We start from the raw sequence: 20,889 nt of genomic DNA on the forward strand, positions 1-20,889 counted from the left end.
AGCAGTCTCAGGCCTGACCTAATCAGATGTATTCTTAGGGTACCTCATCCAAAGGGGAATTGAATCGGCACTGCAGTCCCCATGGAAACTTGTGGATAAGTCAGTCATAAATCACTGCTTTCCAGCATCAGAGACCCTCCCTGTTGGCCTTCTCCATTCCAGCAGCATATCACCTGTTGCTCACTCATACATCTTCGCGTCTTTCATAGACCCCCAGGACCCTTTGCTCTCAGCTCCCAGGATACAACTGCAGCTGATGCAGTTGAGTGGGGAGGTGTTGGGTTCTGGGCTGCATTTTGGCTTAGAGGCACCTGTCAGACTTCACTGAGCAGAAACAGGACAGTCCTTTCAGAGGATGGGTTAATACAGATGAGAGACTGGGTGAGTTGCTGAGCTGGGTGCTTAGCGTGCACCCCCATTAAAGAGTATCAGGCACTGATGGGTCTGATGATGGGAACCATTAAGGTTTCATTTCAGAGTACTGACTAAGAGGGAGACTTGTCTGGGAATTGGTTATCCAGCCCCTTCCCAGTTCAGAGGGCAAGGCACAGGCAAAGAGAAGGGTATAAGAGTGGAGGGAGCTCACTCCACTGGCAGAGCACCTTATGTCCTAGTGGTTTAGGCATCTTCAGTCCCAACCTCAGAAGATACGTCAGCTCTTTAGAAGACACCTTAGCTCTTTGGTGCAATATTGTCAAACAAAAGTGCTGAAAAATCATGAGTCAGGCTCCACAAATACTGAGATTGGGGTTAAAAATCATGATTATTATTAATAATACCTTTGGCGCTCTGGTCATTTGCCTTTTCGTTTTTGAGCCTGTAGGGATCACATTTTCAAGCTTTTCTCTGCAACCACGAGGGCTAAAATCTTCCTTTTCTTTTTCAAGAGAAGTATTATGGTAGTGACTGGGGGTTATTTTTTCCTGAATCTTCCTAGAAGCCACCTTTTATTCTGTTTCCTTGTTTCTCACTGGCTGCTTAAGAACAAAACCAGACCAAATCACATGGGCTAAAGAGATGGCTGCAAAAAATACTCTGTAAAGATCTTGGTAGACTTTGTACTTGTAGGTCAGAGGAAATCTCATAAAAAGTTCTCTCTTGTGTCTAATGACTAGCACTGTGTGGAGGATGGAAGTTTTATTTTGCAAAGGATTTTGAGATTTCCAAATCTGATATTGTTCTGAATTGGAGCAAAAACTGAATATTTCCATATTCTCTGCAAAGAAAATTCTGAGAAGAAAAATTGTTTCGGGTTGATTGACATGTTTTAAGTTGATTTTGACTTTACATTTTTTTTAAAGTCTTTTCTAAATGAAAAATCAAAAGATTTTGTTCCAAAAATGTCACAGCGGACTGTTTTGACTGTGTTGGAACTTTCCCTCCCTCCCCCAGTTTTCTTCTTAAATGAAATTCTGACAAAATTAACCTGATTTTGTGAAAAATTTTGATTTAGACAGAATTGCATATTCCAATGGAATATGGTTCCATTGACGTTTCTCCAGCCAGCTTTATTAATGACAGCTACTTTGTTTTGTACCACTCTGGGGTAGAACTTTGACTTTGAATAAAGAATCATTTAATAAATATATTTGAATCAAATCCCAGATTAACCCTAATTAGAGATGGAAAAGCCACACTAAATCAACAAAGCCAGGATAACATAACATAAGAACGTGGGGTCACCAGATGACATTAATAGGCAGCAGGTTTAAAACAAACAAAAGGAAGTATTTTTTCACACAACACACAGTCAACCTGTGGAACTCCTTGCAGGAGGATGTTGTGAAGGCCAAGACTATAACAGAGTTCAAAAAAGAACTAGATAAATTCATGGAGGATAGGTCCATCAATGGCTATTAGCCAGGATGGGCAGGGATGGTGTCCCTAGCCTCTGTCTGCCAGAAGCTGGGAATGGATGGCAGAGGATGGATCACCTCATGATTCCCTGTTTTGTTATCCCCTCTGGGATACCTGGCATTCGCCACTGCCGGAAGACAGGATACTGGGCTAGATGGACCTTTGATCTGACCCAGTATGGCCATTCTCATGTTCTTATGATACAGTGTCCCCTGACGGAAGGATATTAAAACTGAAAGAATTCCCAGTTCTCAGTCACACACCTGATTCATAGGGCATCAATATACTCAAAAGTATGCTGCTGGTGCTGTGTAATAAAAGGCTCCTTTCATGAGATGGGGTTCCTGGTCTTGAGGGACGCGAAACGGGGTATCTGCTGATTCCAGACCCAGCTTGGCTGGTTGAGTCCTTCCCCGCTCTGATCAGCAGTAGCTCTGTGCAGAGTGGAAAAGGCGTGATCTGCAGCCCCTTGCTCATTATTACTATTGTTATTACAGTAAAGGCTAGAAGGGCCAACTGAGATCAGATTCCTAGTGGATCAGTACACAGCACTAGATAGTCTTTGACCCTGAGAATTTACAATCTAAACAGGAAAGACAGACTAGTGGGAGGGGGAAGTCGAGGACCAGAAAGGGGAAATAACTTGGCCAACTTCACACAGCAGGTTAGAGTCCAGAACAGAACCCAGGTTTCCTGAATTCCAGTCGAGGCCCAGTGCACTGAACCACACTGTCTTATCTTGCACCTCGCACATTGATGTAGGGGAGAGAGAGCCCCTCTGGAGCTGAGAATTCTTTTCCCAGTTTGCTATGCAGTATTGTTGCATTTCCCCACATGATTCCCGTTCCAGTTGTGCTGCCTAGTGACATGCTGCTGCGCTGTGGCATTCCCTTGGGATGTTGGGTTGTTGCTACTGTACCCTGAAAAACCATGAAGGATCGCTCTGTGTCTTACCCAGGGTGTGAGCCGGATGTGCTGTGTACAGTAGAAGGGCCCGAAATGCAACATCTGTATCAGAATCCAAACCCTCCCCAGGTTCAGCAGGATTCACCTCTAAGGTTTGTTTCAGCCCCATCATAGAGACCGGACTAGCCACAAAATCTGAAGCTGGGATCAGTGGTGTTCTGACCCAGAGTTTTGGTTCTCACACTATTCTTTTATCGAGATGTACAGAAGTTGCACAGTGTGCTGGGATAGAGGCATCCTCCAACTGCATTGAGAAAACACTGAGAAGTGCTAGGATCCAGGCCACTCAGGCCCTTTCCCTCCTTAAGAGAGTCACATTCCTAGGAGAGAGGACAGTAGGTTTACAATCTCATCAGGCCTTCCCTGCACAACTGACACACTTTGAGACAGTGATCCCTTAACATCATTGCATAGTGTCCTGTGGAGGGAACGCCCTCCCGCCCCTTGTAGAGAGGGACCCTTTTTTGAAATGACAAGCCAAACTTTGCAACTATGTGTAAACAAAGGAAAGATGAAACCAGCATTTAAAAAAAAAAAAAAAGCAGCGACCACCAAACGATATAATGATTTTTGTTTCTAAATTTTATTCTGTTACAGGGATGGAGCACCATCCATCCCGGCCCACAAGACTTCTGGGAAGCCAAGAAGAACAAGGTATTCCCATTTCAATATTACCAGACAAGCTGCCATGCAGCTACCAAGTTTCTATATCTATATATCTGGAGTTAAAGCAGCCACCGCCAACATCTAATTGCAAACTGCTCTATGTCAGCTGGCAGTGCCTTTCCCCCGTGATTAGCCCCTAGACCAGGTGGGAGTAGGGAATAGATTCAGCAACAGGGTCCCAAGTCTACATGACTAGAGCTTCCCTGACAGCCACTAAAGACACCCTTCTCCCAGATTGCATGATAATAAGCAGTCCGTTTGCTTGAATCCCAAAACTAGCCAATCCAGCTGTACCCTCAGCTTTCCCTTCCAGCTACCTCCTATTCCCCCCCAGCTCAATCCACCCCATTGCGTTCTCTGCACCTAAAAAAACAAACGGACCCCTCCTCTTTCCAAACACCGGCATTTCGTTTAGAACATGGCTCTCCTGTGGACGAGGTTCAGCTGTGGTTAGGTTTCTCCAAGCACGGGAGGGAGAGGGAAGTATTCTCGCTCGCGGCTGACTAGCAGCAGATAAAATACTGTAGAGATCCCCGCTGGAAAGAGCTTGGGGTTCCAGGATGGAGAGGGAAAAGGAGGCAAGGAGTGGAAAAGAGGTGTCTGCATTAAGGAAACCTGAGACCGAAGGGTTAAACTCAGTCCCATCATCAGGTTTGCTTGCTCCTTGCAAAGTGCAAATTCTGTTTCTCCCTCTCTCTGCCTCTCACCTTCTCCTTGAACTTCTGAACCACAGACTTATTACCTCACCCACTTCGTCTCTCTAATATCCTGGGACCCACCTGGCTGCAGCAACGCTGCACGCTTGTGTAACTGGTAATCATTTTACAGCTGTAATTTGTCTTCGCCAGGGCACATCTAGAGATACAGGATCCTCTTTATTGTCAGGGATGATCATTTTTGTCTTAAAAAACAACCACCAAACCTACAAAACAGCGCAGATCTCTGTGGCAGGGTCTAAAAGTCGTCCTCTGTCTGGCGGCTGTTGGCAGCCTGTGTGAGATGCATTTGCGGGCCTCAGCGCAGAGCCTACGCATCACAGATATCCTGGCTGCCAGTAGCTCAGCCGTTGGCAGTCTCGGCTGAGAAGCCACGATACAAATGGGTCGTGGAGACAGAGCTTATCTCCCGTCCGCAGAGGTGGTCCCTGCAGGTCAGGACTGAGGCGGTGTTGGGAGGTCTGCTCTGCCCATTAGAGTGGATAAACTGAGGACTTTGGCTGACAGGACTGTTGATCCAGCCCCTGGCAGTCCAGTCTCTTGTCCATGCATGCGTCCAAGCAGGGATCCCCAGGGAAGCATCCACTGAGTCCTCAGCCTCCTTGCAACAGCAGCCGTGGTCTGGCCTTTTTTGCTCGGGGTTGCCTCCTGGTTCCTTCCTTTGACCCTGCCTTCCATTGCCGTTTGTTCATTCTTTGCGTTGATAACTGGTTTCTGTGGCCCCTCCCTCTATTGAGGGGGCGGGCCTTTTGTTCTTGTAGACTCCGCCCACCAAACCCAGTTGTCAATTAGGCCTCACCTTGCATCCGCACTACGTTCATTCACAAAAGATCTGAGGGACATAGGCTCTGCTCCACACAGAACACCACTCAGGGAGCTGCCGAGTACTTGCTGCTCTGTCATCTCCCTGCTGTGACCTATGTGCAGCAGAGCATGTTCTCAACGCTAGTTAAAAATGCATCGGTGAGAGGAAAATAGCAACACCCCTGGCCTGTCTGCAAATAGCAGCCCATTGCCTGGTCTCCTCCAGACATTCAGAACAGTGATGGTATGAAGAGTGTCCTTTGGGTCACTGGGGCACGAGCGCCCAGGTTTAATCAGCTCCGTCCCCTTCACACTGCAGACAAGTCTGCTTTGATTGGTTCTGTTTGTTTTTGCTGGCAATGCTGACCTAAAAAAAATGGACCCTGCGGCATTTCTAACGAGCGTCCTTAACTGATTTCCGTACTTGGGGCTCAGGACTATCACTTGCTAACACGTGCTCGTACAGGCCACATGGGTCTTTAACATCCAGTGCAGAATCAATAGAGAATAGCTCTCCAGTCAATAACACAGCCTGGGAGGATGAGCTAATTATTCCCTGTGCAGCTATGACAGAGTAGGCCAGTCGCCGCTTTGTAGCTCAGCGCACATCTGCCTTTCACCCACGGTGAGGCACTGCAAGGTTCCAGAGCTGCGGGACTGCTCCTTTGAAGCATGCCCTGAGCCCAGCACAGAGCCTGAGGGGCCAGGCAGTGCTGCAGGATGTGGGAAAGTGAGAGGAATTGCCCAACTCACTTGCAGGGTAAGGAGTGTCTGCTGCAGCTCTGAAGCCAACTATGTGGGGGAGAGCATGGGCAGAGCTGCACGACTGCAGATCCCACCGCCGCCATGCCCTGCCCCCTGCAACAACTGCATGCTGCCATACAAGGCAGGGGCTTGCAGGGAGCAGTGTTCTGTGCCATGCACAATTCCTCTCTGCATGAGAACTGCACAGATTCTGCTAGAATGGGGCCTTCTGTGGCCACAGAGATGGGGCTGGAATGGTTGTTAAGGGGCTGTCCAATTTGAGCTTCAGCCCTCTGCTGTGGCTGCTGCTGTGAAGTCCTGATGCTTTGAGGCCTTACAAGAAAGTTGGCTTCCGAATCTGGGACTCAGGAGCAGCTTCTGCTGCAAAGATTCCTCCTCTGGAAGTGCGCTGCTGTGAAACTAACAGCTGCAGATGGTGCATAGGACTGGAGGGGAGGTACATGTGCTGTGATTTGATTGTCTCGTTTTTCTGAGTGTCCTGGTGATGGGAGCGAATGTGTACGTGGAGGGGAGAACCCAGGCCATGTATCAATCTGGTTACGAGTAAAACCTTGCCTCATGTTTAGGATGGCGTGGCTCCTGATTCATTCCGTCCGCCCCGCAGGGGTGCCACGTGCATGAGATGTGAAATCCAGCACCGACACACAATCTCAAATCTTTCCAGAGCAATCACTGCTTTCGCAAGCATCTTTGAAAACCATTCAAGCTCCAACCACCACTTTGTGTTTGCAGATCCCATCTCTTCAGCATGTGGTGTCCCCCCGTGGGACACTTGCATGAAAACAGGGGGGTAAATTTACTATGTTCCATCTGCTTTGCACTGCTCTGCTGATGGGACCCAACTGCAAACTTGGCTTTGGCAGCTGATGAAACCAAGTTGACAGCTGTTTTGCATCACTTGAATGTAGCAGTGAAGGTGGCCTCAAATCTCCCTTTCTAAAGAGCTCACCTTCTGCTCTGGCCTAGTCTTGTACGATCTGGCCTCCCCCAGCACTAGTGCTCTTTCTAGTCTCCTGAGTCATCTCTCTTAGTGAGTTACCCCCTTCCTGAAGTGTCCCCACATCAGAATATTTTCTTGAATGTCTAAGATAAGTTTTCACTTTCCTAGTTTCAGGCCCATTACTTCCTTGTTAAATCATCTAATCTCCTGATTCTTGTATGTTACTGCCTCCTCCCCCTGCATGTTCAGCATGTATCATACCTGTGGCATCACGGTTCTGCATTCTGTGGCCCATCAGAATTCATGGGAGAGATTCCAGAAGACTGGAAAAGGGCAAATATACTGCCCATCTATAAAAAGGGAAATTAAAACAACCAGTTAGTTTAACTTCTGTGCCAGGGAAGATAATGGAGCAAGTAATTAAGGAAATCATCTGCAAACACTTGGAAGGTGGTAAGGTGATAGGGAATAGCCAGCATGGATTTGTAAAGAACCAAATCATGTCAAACCAATCTGATAGCTTTCTTTGATAGGATAATGAGTCTTGTGGATAAGGGAGAAGCGGTGGATGTGGTATACCTAGACTTTAGTAAGGCATTTGATACAGTCTCGCATGAGATTCTTATCAATAAACTAGGCAAATACAACTCAGATGGGGCTACTATAAGGTAGGTGCATAACTGGCTGGATAACCGTACTCAGAGAGTAGTGATTAATGGTTCCCAATCCTGCTGGAAAGGTATAACAAGTGGGGTTCCGCAGGGGTCTGTTTTGGGACCTGCTCTGTTCAATATCTTCATCAACGACTTAGGTATTAGCATAGAAAGTATGCTATTAAGTTTGCAGATGATACCAAACTGGGAGGGATTGCAACTGCTCTGGAGGACAGGGTCATAATTCAAAATGATCTGGACAAATTGGAGAAATGGTCTGAGGTAAACCGGATGAAGTTTAAAAAAGACAAATGCAAAGTGCTCCCCTGAGGAATGAACAATCAATTTCACTCATACAGAATGGGAAGAGACTGTCTAGGAAGGAGTATGGCGGAAAGGGATCTAGGGGTTATAGTGGACCACAAGCTAAATATGAGTCAACAATGTGATGCTGTTGCAAAAAAAGCAAACATTATTCTGGGATGCATTAACAGGTGTGTTGTGAGCAAGACAGAAGAAGTCATTCTTCCACTCTACTCTGCACTGGTTAGGCTTCAACTGGAGTATTGTGTCCAGTTCTGGGCACCGCATTTCAAAAAAGATATGGAGAAATTGGAGAGGGTCCAGAGAAGAGCAACAAGAATGATTAAAGGTCTAGAGAACATGACCTACGAAGGAAGGCTGAAAGAATTGGGTTTGTTTAGTTTGGAAAAGAGAAGACTGAGAGGAGACATGATAACAGTTTTCAGGTATCAAAAAGGGTGTCATCAGAGGAGGGAGAAAATTTGTTCATCTTAGCTTCTAACGAAAGAACAAGAAGCAATGGGCTTAAACTGCAGCAAGGGAGGTTTAAGTTGGACATTAGGAAAAAGTTCCTAACTGTCAGGGTAGTTAAACACTGGAATAAACTGCCCAGGGAGGTTGTGGAATCTCCATCTCTGGAGATATTTAAGAGTAGGTTAGATAAATGTCTATCAGGGATGGTCAAGACAGTATTTGGTCCTGCCATGAGGGCAGGGGACTGGACTCGATGACCTCTCAATCAGGGGCTGCTCTAGACATTTTTCTGCCCCAAGCACGGCGACATGCCACAGGGGGCACTCTGCCAGTCCCGTGGCTCTGGTGGACCTCCCACAGGCATGCCTGCGGAGGGTCCGCTGGTCCCGTAGCTCCACCAAAGCTGCGGGACCAGCAGACCCTCTGCAGGCATGCCTGCGGGAGGTCCACCGAAGCCACGGGACCAGCGGACCCTCCGCAGGCATGCTGCCAAAGGCTGCCTGCCTGCCGCCCTCCTGGCGACTGGCAGAGCGGCCCCCGTGGCATGCCGCCCCAAGCATGCGCTTGGCTTGCTGGGGCCTGGAGCCGCCCCTGCTCTCGATGTCCCTTCCAGTCCTAGAATCTATGAATCTATGTGATAGTGGGGATAGAAATCTCCTATAAATCCAAACATTTACCAACAAGACTTGTTTCTCAATTGCCTAGTAACATAGACAATGCTAATGGCTAAAAAATAACGCGTTGGAGGTGAATCCAGATGCTTGTTATTCAAGCCCTGGGCCTCTCTTGAGTGGAGACTGTTAATTGCGCAGAACTTTCTGATATGGGTATGAATCCACTAAAGACTGGAATGAGACCATTGTGCTAGTTTTCCTTTGTGACTTCATCCAGATGTGCACCCACATGTGTGATGCCTTTCGTCCTCGCTGGGGAGAGAGGTCGAATTCAGTGATGATGGAAAATTGTAGCTATCGCTTTTCATTCTTGTCAGACCTTTCGTTTTCACATGGTTGGTAAGAGGAGCGAATGGAAGGATGAGCTTACAAGCAGTGAGGTGTGTGTGTGAAGCTGTGGTTGGAAAGGCGAGAGGAGGATGTACCCATGTCAGAAGAAGTGGGGGGAAACGATATTCTGATATTGGGGATCTCCCGCTCTTTAAAATAGACCACGAAACAGATTATGCTATCCCATCATGCCTTGCGACCATGGAAGCTCTGAACCGGAGAGTCAGCAAGCTGCCTCACTGGGAATTTACTACAGGGTTTCTGTTTTCATTTTGGACCTGGGGCACTTGGTGACAATGTGCTACCTGCTTCTACTAACCAGGTGGTATTGTCTTGACCTGCCGGGCTGGAGCAAGTCTGCCTCAAGGGTTTAGACTTGGGTTGAGCAGAATTGAGAGTCGGCTTTCCACCAGCCACAAGCACAGACTGCCTGTGGAACAAACTTTTTGGTGTAGTGCTTTTCAGCAGTGATCAGTAATAACAACAATACTTATACATTCTCTCTCTCTGGCTTCTTTGTGTCTGTTCCATCTGTTGTCTATCACGTATACCATCAGCCAGATTCACTTTTTTCACTAGTGAAACCTGTTCACGTGTCTCCCTGTCCCATCATGTTCTGTAAGATCTGCTCTCTCCATACCCACAGACAGCTTCTCATACCTGAGGGCATTTCAGTGGGTTTCCTTTGGATCAGGATTCATAGATCTACGGTCAGAAGGGACCATTGTGATCATCCAGTCAGACCTCTTGAGGTCATAGAGTGTCACCCAGTGACACTCTGATTGGGTCCAATAACCTGTGGTTGAACCAGTGTGTTTATTTAGAATGACTTCCAGTCAATGTAAAAACTTCTGATGAGGGAGAATTTAGCCTGTTCCCTTGGTAATTGTTACTTTCAGAGCAAGGACTCGTTGTCTGCACTCTTTCTTCGAAACTCGCTGCTATTGTATATTAGATCTTTGGAGCTGAAGTCATTGTTAAAATCCCATTTGCTCAGGGCTGCCTCTGCCGTAAGTTTTTAAATTGGGTTTTTGGCTTGCTCAGCGTCATTTGTAGCCAATTTGTCTCCCGTAACATGCCCAAAGGAGTTCCAGTGAAGGGGGCCGCATCTGTGAGATTGAATGAAAGGTTGACATTATGAGCAATTAAGTTCTAGGCGTATGACAGTTGAGAGAGAGAGGCACCTCCATCCCCCAGTAACAGGGAGATTGAGGGGCTAATGTCAGCCTATAGAAAAATTCAAGTCAGACCAGGGCCAGATCCTGGGCTGATGTAAGATCAATTGGGATCTATGCTGCTTTATAACAGCAGAATATCAGGTTCTGACTCCCCATTTAGCAGATATTGCATTGTGCCTTTAGAGATGTAGCAAACACAGTACAAAACTTTAGATCAGTTTGCAAAACTAAGTACTTATTTTTACACAGCACCTTTTAGCTCAAAGGATCCCAAAGCATTTTAGAGACTATAGAGATATGTAGTGACATATATATCTATGTACAAGAATCACTTTACCTGCCACAGAGGTGCATCCACCTCTGGGGTGGAATGTGATTGCTGTTTAACAGCAGAGTAACAACACTACGCTACAGTTTAAGACAGAAGGCTAACAATAAAATTGAAAAGCATTTGCATGATCTAGGCATAGAGGATGAGTTTAAGACTAACACGATTGCCATATTCTATTGTGTAATCTTTTAGCATGTGTTTGAATTTCCCATATTTTTTGTTATTTTATGTTTGCACGTGGCATGGAGCCAGTTTACCTGATAATCTGATTTAAAAGCTTTATTGTGTTATGTACTGTGCTGATTTCAATGGAACAATCTCTGTGTCCTGTTACTTCCCATTAGCTCACATAATCAGCTTCACATCCAGCGAAGAGATAATGGATTAGGATAGCTGCTAACAGTGTTTTCTCTGCATTATTGAGCTTCTTTCAATGCTGAGCAAATAACTGGGTGAAATGATGGTTGTTTTTCATGGCAAGCAATAGACGCTCCATGGCTGGAGTTGTTCTGGACTAGAATGGGCTAGAATGTAGAATGCAGGAAACAATTCTGTACTAGGGAGTGGATGAATGAGATGACTCATTGACTCTTTTCCATTTCTAAAGCTTGATTTTGTATTTGGAAAGATCAGATAATGCAATTAGCTACATAATGTGCTGCTTTCCTAGGTTATTGCCATTGAAATGGTGTGTGCTTCATTTAAATGGAGACTGGCATGAATAATAATAATCAATAATAACCCACTTATACAGTATTTTTCCTCTTCAGAGCCCTTTTTCAGACTCTAGCTAAGTCGTGGTCCTGACATCCTTGTGAGATAGGTAAGATTATCCGCGTGACATAGATTTGGGGAACTGAGGCAGAAAGGTTAAGTGCTAAGCCCTTGGTCCCAGAGGCAATCAGTATCAGAGTAAGAACCAGAACACAGGAGGATCCTGTCTCCCAGATCTGAATGTAGATGCCTAGGCCATGCCACTCTCAAGAGAAGCAGCATCTTTCAGTAAAGTATGTGGCATCGTATGTTATCCTGGATAATTAACATGTTATGTACCAAGCAAGGTGGAGGGGGGAAGCCAGCTTTCTGGAGACAGAGAATATGGGACTGGGCCGTTACCTCCGGGCAGCACACTGGGAATGCATATTGCAGTTATCCCCTCCGTCTCCTCATGCTGGTAGATAGGGCCACGTGTTACGGCCTCAGAGGGGAGGAAGGGTTGGTACACTCTGCATTCCCTAGTAGTCTTCTTGCAAAAGGCCTTTCTTTCTAGATCTGTGGGAGGTCTGGTGGCTTCTCGGGGACTTTTCTGCTGGCGTCTTGGGATGACAGCCAGATAGGGAGGACTGGACAACAAGGGTTTTTGCAGTGACTTTTCCCATATCATTAAAGGGTTTCCTTTCCAGATCTATTGCGTTCCCTGGATGTGGTGTGGACAACTCGGGAGGCATTCCCTTTCCTCAGTGTCTGTGTGTGACTCAGGGCTGGTTCTGATCAGCCAGCTTTTAATCTTCAGTTCTCACTTGGTTTCTTTCCCCCTCCAAATGTCACAAGGGAGTGGATGGGTTTTTTTGCCCTTCTATCATTTTTTAAATATTGTTGACTCACTGTCGCTTCTAATGCCAGGTTCTAAACTGGGACCGGGACGGTCAAAGTAGAGCAGACACATGACAAGATGGGGATGGAATTCAGGTGAGACTGGGCCAAGCTGGATGGGTGGGAGGGTTTCAGAGGCTGAGTGTTTTGCTTGTCTTAACACATGACATCAAAGCCCTTGACAACATGGAAAGAACTCAGGTGCAGAAAGAAACTGCCTTTCAGTGTCGAGGGATCGAATCTTCAAAGACACAAGTGAGGAGAAGGACTGTCTTGAGGAGAAGGCACAAGTGCTGGGATTCAGGAGCCTGGGGCTCAATTCCTAGTTCTGCTACTGACTTCCTGTGTAGGCTTGGACAAGTCGCTTTCTCTCTCCCTGACTCAGTGCCCTGGCAGTAAAATGGGAATAATAATGCTTCCTTCGTGTGTGTGTCTTGTCTATTTAGACACTCAGAACTATGGGCAGGGGTTGTCTCTTCCTTGGTGCACATACAGCATCTAGCATGACTGGGCCCTGATCTCAGCTGAGACCTCTCGGTGGTACTGTAATAATAATAATGGCCTGGTAGCAGCCATCAACGTCAGTGGAAATCAAGCAGCTAAAAAACCCTGTGACACTTCTTTGGAAATTCACCCTGGACAGCCTCCAGAAATGGCTGGGCTAGCTGGACTCACATTTAAAAAGAACTATTTCTTTTTTTCTTTGGGATTCCTCCATCCTGCCACCCAGCAGCCCCCTTTTCTCTCCCTATCCCAGCACTGATCCATTCCCTTCAGCTGCATCACCTGTGTCTGGCTTCCTCCTTAGCTCTTTACTGCAAGTTCCTTAACCTTTTAGAGTTTCTTTCCAAGAGAAGGGTTCTTTGCAGCAGCCCAAACTCTGGTCAAGGACAAATTTTTGCGGGGGGGAAGGGGGAATCTGGAGAAATCTCTTTAGGTTCTGCTCCCAAACTTGTCTGCAGAGATGCATGTGCCCAGTCCAGCTCTTTTCTTGGGCCAAGAGAACTGTACGGCGACTTCTCTCACAACTAATGCTTGCTTTGTTCCTCAGTTGGGTTCCAGAGGCCTGAGTCCCCACTGGCCATGCCAGTGAAAGGGTTAAGTCAAAGGCTTCCTGCATGACAACAGATGCTCATGCTACCATAGGTCAATATTCCTTTGGATTTTGAAGCCTAGCGATCCTCACAGCTCCCCAAATCTCAGTGTTTTAACTCCCCATCCCAGAGCTGAGAACCATAGATTTATGATGCCTCCCTTCTTCCCTGTTCGTGTCTGCAGCTGTGCAGGAGGAGAGGCAGCGAGGGAAGGATCGAAACGAGAACGAGGTGGAGTCGACAAGTAGCGCCAACGAGGACATGCCCGTGGAGAAGATCCTGGAAGCCGAACTCGCAGTGGAGCCAAAGACAGAGACCTACATTGAGGCAAATATGGGCTTGACTCCTAGCTCGGTAAGGATGCCTGCCCCTTTCCCGTGTGCTCTGACACCATCCCGTTTGTGGGAATGCAACAGAGCGAATAGGTGGTAAGGCCTTGAATGCTGTCACCGCAGGACTATGCAGACAAGCATGATTAAGGGAAAGGGGGGCCCTTGGAAATCTCAGGAAAGCCGAGTTCTAGTCCCAGCTCTTCTGCACCCTGTGCAGCCTTGGATAAGATGTTTGATTGCTCTGTGCCTCAGTTTCCCCATCTATAAAATGGGAATAACACTTCCTTCCTCCTATAGGTGCAGTGAAGATAAAACCATTGCATGTCTGGGAAGTGCTTAGGTGCTAGTGATGAGGTGCAGTTGGGGGGATGTATAGAAATTATCTGTACTGTGAGAACACAGCCTGTTATGCTGGTCATTACATAAACAGTGGAGTAAAAGCCTTGCCTTGAAAAACTTGCAATCAACTTAACTCTATAAACATACCCATTATCACTAAAGTGCAAAAGTATTGAAGTGGGAAAACTGAGCTGTAGGTTTTTAAACACCACAAATTTGAGGATTGTTTGGATCTATTGTAAAATAAATAAATAAAGAATATATGGGTGAGGGTTTGGACTTCAAACCCGCTCAGTGTTGTGAGGTATTTGAATCCAGAGTTGTGGCTCAGCCCCTTCTAAAGGTTAGGACTCTAGTGGAATCCTTTTTAAACAGAAGATGCCCCATAAATAACCCACATGTGGCCCCACCGCTCCCATTAAAGAGCCCTGTTTTGTAAAGAGCATTTTTTTTTCTCATTTAGGTGGCTGTTCTCAGCTATAACAACTCTGGCCTTATAGTCTATGAACTCCTGCTCCTCTGAGAATAGCTGCCACATTAGAGGAGGTCAGCACCCACTTTGAGCAAATTTATAATGCTTATCAGGCTCGGTGTGGCTGGTGACTTCACCCCAAAACCCTCCCCTTGGTTCTAACCAGGGGAACACTGGGATGCTGGAGGACTGGGAAGTCTCTTAAGTAGAAACAACTGGTTGGAGGGAGGGGAGAAATAGTTGTCATTTAAAATGGGAGCATCTGACCTGAATGAGTTTTTCCTTGGGGGAGGGGATAAGGGCCTTATAAAGTCCAAATGGTTGTAACAGTTCATAGTCTTGCTGGTAGTGGTGTGGGAGGTATAGATTTCTTATATCTCTATGCAGCAAAGCTCACAGGGTGGTTTCTGATTATTAGTATTTAACCTGAGTGACAAATTAGAGATCTTTGCATAATACATTGTAGTTATGTTACTCCCAATGCCAAACATTCAAAAGTTATGTATCAGGCCCCCAAAATCATATGAAAAGCTGAGCTTTTCATGTACCAACATGAGTCTAGCATCTGGAGCATTAAGAACCACATCAAGTATTGTCAGGTTTGTGGTGAAATCATGAGAGCTGGCAACACTGAGGGTTCTGTTTATGTACTATGTGATGTTAATCATTTTGCCTAATTTTGTTAAGGATTTGAGAGTTTGACTCTGACTCAAGTGACACTGGGCTCATGCTCCACTTAAGAGAATAAAAAACTGCAGGATCAAATAGGGTGGAGGGTGAAAGCTCAGAAAGTAGCTAAGATTGGTGGGGAGAAAAAGCAGAGATTATAAGAAAAAATATAGTAATATATACATACATTGTATAAAAACCATCTACTTGAGCCAGTCTAGCAAGGTTCTTCTGTTTCCTAATAGAGAACACAGGGTGCCCTTCAGCTGGGGAAACATGTTTAGTTTTTTAATTAATTTCTCCTCTTGGGGAAGAGAGTCCAAGTTTCAACTGTCAAAAAACCAAAGATTCATGACCTCCTGCTAGTGGTGCACACCCAAACTGAGTGGGGTAGGTTTGGAAAACTTCATGCTCAGTGAGCTTGGCCTGCCCCTGATCCTGGCACAGCTGAATGCAGTAAAGAACCACCTGCTCTCAGCATTTAAATGAATACCTTCTGTGCCACTGGTGGTTTGAGGCCCACTATGCTCAGATCCAATAGATGGGGAGATTCAGAGTCTTTTAATCAACTTGCACCATGTCTGCTATACTGCTAAAAAACTAGCTGATAATTCCTTCAGGTCTTTAGTAAGGGAGATGTTTGCAGAATGTGTCTGATCTTCCACTAAGATAGTCTTTTGTCAGTCCACATGTTCTCGCCCACGCCTTCCTCATTGTCTTCTGTAACCAGAAATCCACAATGATGAAGCAGATTTTTACCCCAGATTTAATTGCACTATTTCTCCCAGATCTTTTTCCATTCCTAAAGCCTCTTCCTTCAAGAGGTGGTGCTGGGTGATGGCAAAAATCTCTGCTTATCTCTCAGCCCAGAGGTACCTCTGCTTTTAATTGTAAGATGCGCGGGGAGCGTGTCCTAAGTCAAAGTTATTTTGGTTTACTTCAAGCCATGCTAATCTGTCTAGAGCATTCAGCAAGATGCCATCTCTCCGCTCTAAACTTTGAGTTGCCCTCGTAGTTTATTGTGCTTAGCTCTTCTGGACAAGGAACTGTGCCCGTTTTATTTGTGTGAGAAGCCCCAAGCACAGCTATGATGTTTCATGACATTCAGTAGCGCATGAGCTCTTTGCACCAGCACTACAATGGGACGGTGATAATATGTTGTAATAGCTTATTGTTCTGTAGCATTTTTCCCAGTGGCCCTGATACGCTTTACTGGATATCTATGAGAATCATGAAATAATGCAGCCACTTCTGGGGTAGGGTATGGCGGCTCTTTCACAGTGCACAGCAGCACTACAAAACAACAGGAACTGAGCATAGGATGGGGGAGAGGGAATACCCTGTCTGGTGGCACCTCAGAGAATCACAAACGAAGCTACCAGCATATGAACTGCTGTGTGCGCTGCTGACTTGTATCGGATAGCTCAGTGATGCACCAAACACTGGGCTCAGTTGTACCCACCCGGGTGTTGGATGCCAGGCTTCCGATCCTGTTCTAAATAAACAGCAGAGCATCTCCATCCCTATCAAACAGTCGGGGCTTCCTCGCAGGGAGGAGCTGGAGATCTGTGCCTCAATTAATGACGGTGCCTCCGATACTAGACGGCTGTGTCGGTGATCAGGATTAGAAATACCTCAGGGGGAGTTGTCGGCTGAGTTGCGCCGACTTGAAAACAAACCCCAGAGAGGGAGCTAAAATAAATGGCTTCATCTGGCACTGTCTCTCCCCTAGCCTCTTGTAGCAAATTGAAAGCTGGTTCCTGCATAATTCAGCACACATTACAGTGAACAAGGATGTGTGCTGCATCTCAATAGAGGCGGGAGGCTTGTTGAAATGTCCTGTTATTGTCAAGCGGCTTCTGTCAATGATGTGACATTTATAGCAGGTTTAGCAGATGTATGAGATCAGTGGCTAAGCGGTGAGGAGGCTACAGAGTGGCTAGAGAGGAGAGTCTGCTTCCCCCCGGGAGAGCTGTTATGATGGAAAGGCAGACAAATTCAGTACCTAATAGATACAGCGTAAAATACAAGCTGGTTCCCGTTAGCTCAGTGTGTTGGGTCCTTGTGTTGAAGCCCCCACAGCCTGATGCATCTGCTCCCAGCGCTGCCGCATGGAATTCTCTGGGAGGATGGAATCAGCTGCGATTCCAGGGACTTTCTCTCAGGCTGTGCCAGAGTGGGCTGGCGAAAACAAGGCCCTGTATGAACAGGGCCTTCCCTGGTTACAGCTTCCCTGGTTACAGCTTCCCTGCCTATAACCAGATCCTTCCCACCGTAGACCGTGCCTGCAATCCTTGCTCAGGCTGTGACAATCCTCTCCCCAGGTCTGTGAGGCTCTGTAATCTCCAGGAACTGCCCAATCCTATGTAGACCGGGAAATCTAGGAGGGGGGACCTCAGCATCACTCTCCAAGCAGACAGCAGGGGAGGAGAATAAGGGAATTTGCTCCATGCATGGCCTACCAGCACCAGAGCCCAAATGATCCATCATGAGGCAACCGTGAGTGGCTCAGGCTGAATGTGGGCAGACAAGTGAGACCCATGGTAGAGCAGGGCTCTGTGTAGGTCTAAGGCCTTAGCTGGCAGGGGCATGTTGGGGAGAGGCCACTGTGGGTTTCCCAGGGACTGAGAGGGAAATCAGAGCAGGTGTGGCCTGTCTCTGCTCAGGTGGGCCAGACCATTGTTGGACCTGAACGTTTGCTGCAAAGGAGATACTGCAGCAGTTCTGAGCCCCCTGGGTGGCAGGATACAGTAGGATAGAAGAGGGAAGTACTAGCTGTAACAAAATGCTACCTTGATCTGAGCCACCTGTCCCATGTTCCTCTTGCCTCTCCCGAGTGGAAGGGCTCTAATGCTTCAGGGATCGACAAGAGACCTGCCCACAAAAATGCTCAGACCTGTCCGTTGCATGCAAGCTCTGAGAGTTAGGGTTTAAACGGCCACCTTAAAACACCTGCTTGGAGAGCGATCGCACCGAAGGGTGGCTATTTAGCGATGGTGGGTAGCTGCTAATCGTGACACTGAGAAGTTTTTGTCATTTCACATAGCTCCCAGTTTTAAACGGTCTCGGTTTCCGGTGGCGTGTGTTGCAAAACCCTCCTGTGACACTGAGCAGCATGGGGATAAGTTCATCCTGGGGCATCTCTTGAGGTCTGCACCCACAGCACCTTCATGCCAGGTGTTCTTGGAGCAGCGCTCTGTCCCCACTGTAGGTAGCTGATCACCTCCTGCAGCTTGGCGATTAGAGGCGAGCATTAAGGTCTCTCCACTGACTCCTATAACTCAGCAGCACGAAAAGGAGGAATTCGGTCTATCCACTGCTATCCCCTTGTGTCACTGCCTTTCCATTCCTATCAGCTGACAACCCTGTGCCTAGGGCTTCTGCAGTCTAACTCTCTCCTCGGATGGCCCCCAGGCACTGAAAGGGAACGCGTGTAACTGTGATCGGCTTTATCCCCAGTAGCTCTTATTTGGCATTTGAAGGGAAGGTTTTGAGTGAGGGTTTTCTGGAAGATGCTTCCAAGTTCCTCTTTCTCCAGCAGATCAGGTGCCCGACTGTCCTTTAATTCTGCCACGCGCTGGTGCTTTGCCCGTACCATTTACTGCAAGGCCTGGGAATTGCTTGCCATGAGCGAGGAAGATTCCAAAGACTCTAAGTGGCTTGCTTTTTGGAGGCGGGCCTGCTGCTATAACCTTAGCTGCTTCTCATGCTGCAGTGATTAAAATGAGGCCAGTGACTGCCATAGCTGTTCCCAGAACAGAGATCAGAGGTATAATGAAAGCACATTGGATGGGTTATCAGTCTGTGATGGGCCTATGTCTTCTCTCTGTCACCTGTAGCATGCACTGAGTAGAATCTTGGCCTTGCTGACACTCGCTTTTGTCTCCGAAGGCCTGATCCCTCCAGCAGTGGACCCCTCTGAGGAATTTTAAGCAGAGCCCTGAACTCTGAGTATAAACCGCACTGCTTTAAAAGAATCACCAATGCCATGTCAAGGCAGTGAGGCCTCGCCGGTAACTCACTCGCAGCTCTTTTTGGGAGGCCTGTTACTTCTGGATCCCGGTAACCTACTCAAAAGCAAAGCAAAATGCAATGGCCTTTGCTGGGGTATGGAATTCTTGTAGAATACTAGTTTTAATGCATGCCCCAGTGCAGGCAAACTAATACCCAGTGGTTCCCCATCAGGCCATGACTGGTGCCTTTTTAGTGCAGATACATAGTGTCCTATCAGAGTGTGCCCCTGTTAACCCTACCAGGCCCGGACTCCTAGGTTCTATTTCTAATTCAGTTCCTGTCTCGCTGAGTAAGCAAGTCCCTAAGGTCCAGATTTTCATTTTGAGGATGCTTCAGTTTTTGGGTGCCCAGCTTGAAACATCTTTTAATTATTCTCAAATTGAACACCCCAACTCTGTGGCCATTTTTGAAAATTGTAGCCGTTCGCCTCTCCTCTGAGTCTCCCACCAGTGAAACAAGGATTGTCCTGCTCTAGTCCCCAGGGTGGGTTGTAAGTCTCGAAGTTGTTGATGTGAGTATAACACTTCGGGACCTCAGGCGAACCGTTCGTATCACTGTCCCTGCTCACCTCAGTCTGCAGACTTTTCTGAATGCTGCAGACCCTGAATTCAGCATTACCAAGGGAGAAGGAATCAGAAGTGCCAGATCCTGCACCAGGCTTGGCATAACCGTGTTGGGGCTGTAGAGGGTAATCTGAATGTCTCCTGACCTCTCCTCCCAATCCTTGTAAGACCCAGCAGTCCCTCTTGAGACTGGCATCTCCAAGGCAGAGTGACAGCCCTGCAGGATCCTTCGCAGGACAGCGCTTCTACCTTTGGCTCCTAGCCCCTAATACCTGGGTTCTCTCGTGTCCTTTTCTCCGAGAGGAGCAAGAAGGGGGAAAACTCCTTAGCAGAGATTTCCAGCATCTTAGAGAGAGCATTAAAACCAAGTTCGCGCCCCTAGCCCTCTCTGCAGGCAGCCAGTGAAGACACTTTGGAGCCTGATCTTGAAGCACTTGCCAAGTGCTTATTATTTTTTAGTACTGAGGATTTGAGCTGTTCGCTACCTAGGCAAAAAGTTAATGTTTCCTTTGATGCGGCGGTAGACTAACCTAGGCAGGCATTTTGAGTAGCAGCACAGTGGTATCTTTAAAGAGGTTAAGAACGGGGACGTCTAGGTGGCAGAGAACCGAGGGCTTTCTCAGAGCCATATTATGGAATGGAGAGGGGAAGGGGAGATATTTTTCAACATTTCAATCTTAGCTCCTTCAAAAATAGGATTTTCTCTGCTTTTCATCCAGCGTTTGAATGTTTAATGTGGTTTCTGGATAAAATACAGTCAGTGTGAAAACTAAAGGGAAGTATTTGAGTTAGTAACCTCAGAACCTCATTTTTATTTTATTTATTTTTACAACTCTTTCCTTCCCCCGGTCTCCCTTGCAGTGTCTTTAATTACCCTTTCCAGACTCGTTCACTGGTCTCTGGAGTAGCAACTTGTCTCCCACACTGCCCAATGTTCCATCTCCTTCAGCGCCCTGTTTTAGGTCAACAATTCCCATCTTATCCACTGTATGGTCTTTAAAACACCATCGTTCCCTTCTTAACAACCGTTCCCTTCCTGTCCCTGTCTGCCAGAATGTCCAGGGGATACCACAGTGCTGACAGGATATGTTACATCCTCCCTCATCGGTCTTTGGTCCCCCTTATAATCATGAGCCAGGTCCCTCGCTTCCCAGAT

The 20,889-nt window shown here is 47.0% G+C and overlaps 1 protein-coding gene across 2 annotated transcripts in view; it reads left to right on the forward strand.

Annotated features, from left to right (window-relative positions):
- RXRA (retinoid X receptor alpha) overlaps positions 1-20,889 on the forward strand; it is a 222,564-nt gene that overhangs the window by 176,894 nt on the left and 24,781 nt on the right. The window contains exons 5-6 of one of the 2 annotated variants that reach the window (XM_030535897.1): positions 3,421-3,477; positions 13,529-13,698. In XM_030535897.1, the coding sequence (XP_030391757.1) occupies positions 3,421-3,477; positions 13,529-13,698 (227 nt within the window). The remainder of the gene's footprint in view (positions 1-3,420; positions 3,478-13,528; positions 13,699-20,889) is intronic. The other variant, XM_030535898.1, reaches the window with a different exon arrangement.

Source organism: Gopherus evgoodei, chromosome 16 (assembly GCF_007399415.2).
Source record: "Gopherus evgoodei ecotype Sinaloan lineage chromosome 16, rGopEvg1_v1.p, whole genome shotgun sequence".
In the NCBI taxonomy this organism is placed as follows: domain Eukaryota; kingdom Metazoa; phylum Chordata; order Testudines; family Testudinidae; genus Gopherus; species Gopherus evgoodei.